Source organism: Corvus brachyrhynchos, unplaced genomic scaffold (assembly GCF_000691975.1).
Source record: "Corvus brachyrhynchos isolate BGI_N302 unplaced genomic scaffold, ASM69197v1 scaffold90, whole genome shotgun sequence".
NCBI classification, from domain to species: domain Eukaryota; kingdom Metazoa; phylum Chordata; class Aves; order Passeriformes; family Corvidae; genus Corvus; species Corvus brachyrhynchos.
The window spans coordinates 3,892,516-3,898,925 of NW_008236932.1; the positions used below are offsets into that span (position 1 = coordinate 3,892,516).

The 6,410-nt window shown below is 38.0% G+C and overlaps 1 protein-coding gene across 1 annotated transcript in view; it reads right to left on the reverse strand.

The window, feature by feature from the left end:
* Positions 1–6,310, reverse strand: part of YTHDC2 (YTH domain containing 2) — a 29,432-nt gene extending 23,122 nt beyond the window's left edge. The window contains exons 1-4 of the mRNA XM_017728275.1: positions 6,221–6,310; positions 4,511–4,707; positions 2,555–2,754; positions 1,725–1,891 (exon numbers count right to left, since the gene is read on the reverse strand). Coding sequence (XP_017583764.1) covers positions 1,725–1,891; positions 2,555–2,754; positions 4,511–4,707; positions 6,221–6,309 — 653 coding nt within the window. The 5' untranslated portion in view covers position 6,310. The remainder of the gene's footprint in view (positions 1–1,724; positions 1,892–2,554; positions 2,755–4,510; positions 4,708–6,220) is intronic.
* Positions 6,311–6,410: the final 100 nt, after the last annotated feature.

A 6,410-nucleotide genomic window follows, 5' to 3' on the forward strand; every position in this document is an offset into this window, starting at 1 on the left:
ACATCCTGCCTCACCACAATCTGCACCACAGGCTGCAGGGGAATCTCTGCTCTGGCTTCTGGAGCATCTCCTTCTTCCTCCTCTACACTGACATTGGTGTTTGCAGAACTGTCCCACTCACATATTCTCACTCCTCTCCTTGTACTGCTGCGCAGAATTTTTGTTCTTCTCAAATGTTATTCCAGAGTCATGCCCACCGTTGCCAATGGGCTCAGCCTCGGGTAGAGGCAGTTCTCTCTTACAGCCAGCTGGCAGAGGCTTTATCAGATATGTGGGAAGCTTCTTCTCACAAAAAACACCCCTCTCACTACCAAAACCTTGCCACACAAACCCAATACACTATACTTGACTGAATCACAAAGAAATCAGCTGAACCTTTTCAAATGCTTTGACTTTTCAATAATCTAAAATTTTTTAAAAGTATCTACAACCTGTGGCAGTGCTAGCTGTGCAAGCAAAAACAGGAACTGCCTCTACTTCCTCCAACGTTGCCACTTTAAGTACTAAAAACTTCTAGAAAAAATGTAGAGTACTATACAAAGGAACATACACACGTCTGTGCATTTCTTTTCAAGTTTGGAATTTTTTCTGCATTTCAAAAATACTCTTACACATTGAATTCAAGGAATGCATACCAGATGGAAGTGCTTTACTTTTTTAATCTCTACTCCCCTCTCTTTTTCAGCAGCCTTCTAGAAATCACCACTACTGTCTAATGAACACTAAAAGATCGGTTTCTGTGTTACTACAAACACTTCCATTTAACACTTTTGCCAAAACAGAAACATTGCCATCTCTCCGTTTCACACTTTCTCAAGCGAACTTTTTGATTCTTCTGCACTGCTTCCAGTAATTCTTCCATCTAACCTATATTTTTCCTTCATTCAGCATAATCCTTCCACACACGAATCATCCACCTTATCAGCAATTCATCTTTACTTGCTCTTTTAATCCATTAATAACCTTGTAACCTTTGGTATGCATATTAAAATTCTTTAACTTGGCTTTGATATTCAAGTGAATTCATTTTCATTAGAAATGTATTATCTTCACCCATATAAGCAACATAACCAGCCATATCTTTTGCCATCTTCTCAAGTGTATCCCAACTGCCACCCGTTCCTGAAAATCCCACTCTTTACACAATTCAAGGAGTTTAGAAACCACACACAATCTTCACACTTTCATCCATCCCTGCTCTGCTTTAGGAACAAATTCCTCAGGTCATCTAGAATTCCTGCTTCTACTTTAAACATAAAAGCTGAAACAGAGTAAATTCCAAAGTAGATTGTTAATGCTCAACATCATCATTCACTTTCCAATTTTGTTGTTTTCCCTTTAATGCCCTATCAACTCTCACTATATAGATTTTGTTACAGCATGCTAGCCTTCCTACCTACTTTCAAAGCTTGCAGAAATTTTGGATTTACATGTGTTAAAAGTAGAGAGGACAAGGATATCCACAGACATACTCCCTAGAAGAAATCAGGAGAAAGCACTTGCAGTTCAGTTCTACAGAACAACTCACTGTATGAAACTGCAAAATACAGGAGAAAAAACGTCCTTTTCAACTCTTAAACATTCATTATCAAAAATAACACATCCTACCTATATGCACTGGTATTTTACTGGGCTGCATCCCAAATACACTGTAGTTTAAATTTTCACATGACTAAAGACACTGACACCAGATCAACTGACTTTAAAAGAAATGTCATCAGTACCTGCTTTCTAAACGGATCTGATAACCAACCGTCTGGCCAATCTTTTCTCTTCTTTCTGCTGCCACTCTTTCAGCCACAGCAAGTGCTGCCAAACGTCTCGGCTGAGTGCAAAATATACGGCAGGGAGTTCCATTTCTGTGACAGTCATCAAGAATAAACTGGGGGATCTGTAAAGAAGTGGTTTAAATTTACTTTTTCATTTGATAAACTCGTAATTTTTATCACAGTGAAACAATTTAACTGCACCTCACTATCACACAGGTTGCAAAATGACTCACAATAGGATTATCATTGCAAATGTACCTGAAGTGGCAAAAAGGCCACAAAAATCAATTTCTGCTATAAAGTTTGATCTGTTTCAAACAAAACACAACAACAAAAACAAAACTAAAAAGTCCCGACTAACCAACTAACCAAAAAAAGTTGAAGCTTCTCTCTCCTGCTTCAAGGAAATCTATTAAAAAAACCCTTTAGCTAATCTTTGATTTTAACACAATAATACTCTAGATATTATGAGCAGAACTAGCTTTAGAAGGAAAAAGGGTATACAAAACTATAGCTACTTTCCCTTCAATATTCTATGATTATTTTAGTGAAAAACTGATATCCATCAGAAAATTGTGCAGAACCATTTATGCTTTTAATATGTATCTGCTAACTTAGCATTGCAAAAGCAAAAAAGTTAACTGGAACACAAGACTTTGAACCACATAGGAAAACAAAAGCCTTAAAACTAGAATAAAAAAATTCCTTATTACAGAAATATTACAGATTTGGCATCAGTTTGGTATAAATACTGTTATGTTTTTTATTTCATTAAAGAAACATACTTGAGTAGTTTTTCCTGATCCAGTCTCTCCTACAATCAAAACAACTTTATGGCCCTTTATTATTTTGACAATTTCTTCCTGTTTTTCAAAAACTGGTAGTGATTGCCTGAAGGAATCAAACTCTGATTCCCCTCTTTTCACAGGAACCTGGGGGATACCATCGCTAAGTCGTCCGCTTGTCTTGTTCACTTCTTTGTTTTCTGTGAAGAGAAGTCAGTAAATTACAAAGGAAGGTCATTAAAGCATTGCTTAAAACTGTACTTAGAAATGAACACTCCTGATTTTATTAGCGTCCCTGTTGATCAAGCGAGAACCTATGACATACTTAAAAGTCACTTTCATGGTAACTGATCCTGTTATGGTGCTTGAAATAAATATAGTTCAAAGGATTTTTTACTTTCATAGAAATTTTGAACACAACTGAACTATTCCAGCGTATTGCTCGAGTCTAAAAAAAGGCATGAAGAGCTTAAAGAGAAATAGAAACTAAACCCAAGAAAAAAAAGCCCGGGCACATTTTCTTGGCCTTTGTGTCTGCTTCCACATTGCCATCTCAAGAGTCTGCCTACAAAAATCCACCATAAGCATTTCCAAATTCACAAGCATGTTTTCCAACAAAAAGTCAGCTTTACTGTGATTCATATGCCTTCTTTCACATCCTCATTAGTCTTTTAAGACCTCATTTCAGTCAGTCAGACAAAACCTAATAGTCTTGTCCCTAAAACTTGTCTTAAGGTGTACTAACTGAAACACAATGTATCGAGAGTCCTGGAGCCACACAGCAGTGTGGTGTACCAGAAAGCAATGCATAGGTAGCTAAAAAACCTGAAGTCTTCTGTGGAGGCTACTTCAACATCAGTATTGTAAATGCTACTCTGTAATTCCTCAATAATTATTTTCCAGAAGAATGAGAAGCTCACTGTAAACTCAACTTTAATGCAATTATATAGGCATAATGCAATTATTTAATGCAATTAACAGATTCACATATTAAACTACAAACACTGTTTTACCAAGACAAACACAGACTAAAAGACAAAAGGAGCTAAAGCCCATTGTGGAGAAGTCAAGAAAGATAAATTTTACACTATTCATTAATTTATACCCTACATCCCTAAGAAATTGCTTTTTTGGTACTTCTATTACAGTTTCCCTCTGTTCACTAAACAATCCTATTAAACAAATGAAACAACGGAAAAAGAAAACTAGCAAAGGATGCACTTAAAGCACAAACATAATGATCAGAAATATCCATCAAAACAAGGCATCCTGCTATGTTTTCTGTTCACTACAGCCAGCTTTGTACATAGAAACACAAGTGAACTTTCACAGCCATAACTGTTAAAGCAACACCCACGTTAAAAGCATTGTTTAAAAAACCCATCTTATATCGGTTTGTCTTCCAGAGAACTTTACATACTCTAGAAATCGAGACTTTTACGTAATATCCTTAGTTTACTTAATAGCTCTTAGAGACTGAATCTATTTTAGAAGATGACAAAACAAAACATGAATTCCTTATTTTATCAAGAACATGGATTTCTAAAGGCACAACAGCCACTCTCATTTTCTCTTAAGGGTGTTCTTACACAGAGCGATGGTAACACTTGTCTCTTCAATCTTACGCCCCGGAACTTGCAGGAATCCACATTTCACAATTGTATTAAAAAAAAAATCTGGCTGAAATTGGCTCAAAGAATCAAAATTAACTTGGTACAAGGGAGACATTGCAATGTGGGTGACATGACTGCCTGAGCACCTCATGACGCCAATTTTAAAAGACCCTATATTAACAATTAAGAGTCAAGAAAATTAATAGGTTTGATTGAAAAGAAGGGTGTCAGGACAGAAGAGGAGACAGAACATAGAGGGGTTTGTTTTGTAGCTGGGTTGTGGGTTGTTTTTTCAAGTCCTGTTGACTTTTCAAGTCCATATCACAAGACACACTGAACATACCAGATTCAACAGCATAGGCATTTCCTCGTTCTGTCTTGGGCAGAAGTTCTGTTCGTTCTTTATTTGTGACAGGAAAATTCCGAATTAAAGTATGAACAGCGTGTTTTGTACCAGGAGTTAAGGCACAAGTCATTACTGCACGTTTTAGTTCTGATCCATCCTTTTTTCTTACAGTTAGGTATCGATTTGTTCCTTTTCTGGGAGAAAGAAAAAAAAAAGGCATGTTAGGAATAAGCAAACTAGTTGCCTCTGTGTAATGGTCTTTGACAATAATTCTTTCAATTCAGCTTATTTTCAAATAAAATGTCGTAACTGGAATCTTCCAAATAATGTTCTAAGTAGCATAATGCAACATTCACAACAGTCATCATCAAAAGCACCCACTTTTCATAGGGGGTAGTGCAGAACATGTCACTGAAGACATTGGATGACTGTGCCCAGGTTATCACTGCATTCATCTCCCAAAATACAGCCAGCTCTACCAATCATCTTACCAATCAATACTGAGTTATGACACCAAACTGACTTCTAGACTAACTTGAAACTTTTAGAAGTTAAAAATCAACAAATCGGCAGAATAGACAAAAAAGCTCCCTGCTAGTAACACTCCAAGCCTTAACAAAACCCAGTAAAATGTATCAGATCTCAGGATGTTCATTATCAAAGATTTATTATGTAGAAATTGAGCCAAAACGCTTAACCATTAACACTGCACTACTTCTCAGACTGAACTCTGACACGAAAGTGACGAAGAATTGTTGTAAATATATTTGAAATGGAACGAACTTGTGCCTGGGCTACAACCGACATATCAACCCTTTCAAAATTACTTCTCAGGGTAAGAACAAAAGGTCACACTAAGAGCCCAGTGGCCTGTCCCTGGCAGGGATGGAAGACTGGTGCAGGAGCAGAGGTGCTGGCAGGGGCAGCCTCTGTGGGGAGAGTCACAGCCACCTCCAGTAGCCCCACGCTCTGTCCTCTTTACATCCTCATTCCAAGTATTTATATACACTGTTGAGACCCCCTTGAACCTTGTCTTCTCCAGGCTGAACAGTCCTAGCACTCTGGCCCTTTCTGCACAGAGGAGATGCTCCATCCCCTTCATCGGTTTGCTGGTCCTCCACTGAACTCTCTCCAGTCTAGGTCTCTGTCCTCCTGGTGAGGACACCAGGAGGTGTTGCATACAACTCCTGGTGTTGTATGTGCCCAGCACTGGACAGACACAACACTCCCAGTGCAGCCTAATCAGTGCTGAGTAGAGGCGAAGGATGATCTACCTCTGCCTGCTGGCAACACTCGAACCCTCTCCTATGCTTCCCAACAGAAGCATTCTTTTGAACGTGCTATTCTAAGTTACACTTTAGCTGTCAATGTAGGAGATTCTATGCAAAACCTCTGAACACACATTAGTGGAATGAAACAAGAAAAAAGGACAGATCTTCATGAGGAGTCTTTTCTATGCACATGAAATTCACAAAACTGCATCACAAACTAGCACGTCGCAAGTTTTTTTACTCAGACATCAAGCAAAGCACAGAGATGCTTATTCTCAAATCTACTTTTTAAAGTTTCTTCTCTAGTACCATTCCCTGCAACAGTGCAGGATAAGCTAAAAAACAAAAATACAGGTCGTTTTAACACTGATAATGAAATCCTATAAATTTGCACCAAAAAGAGAAAATAATACACAAAAATGAGAGTCAAACTTACCCTTTACTTTTAGATATAAGTCCAAGAGAATGACAGAGCCGGTGAACAAACGCTCTTTCCGTTCTAGTGAAAGAAGACGGAAATTCCATTTCTGGAAAGATAATTTAAAAAATAAAAACCCCAGCATAAAAACTCAACAGGCAGTACCCCTGACGTATGACCTCGATGCTGCGAGTTTATCAGTCCCCAA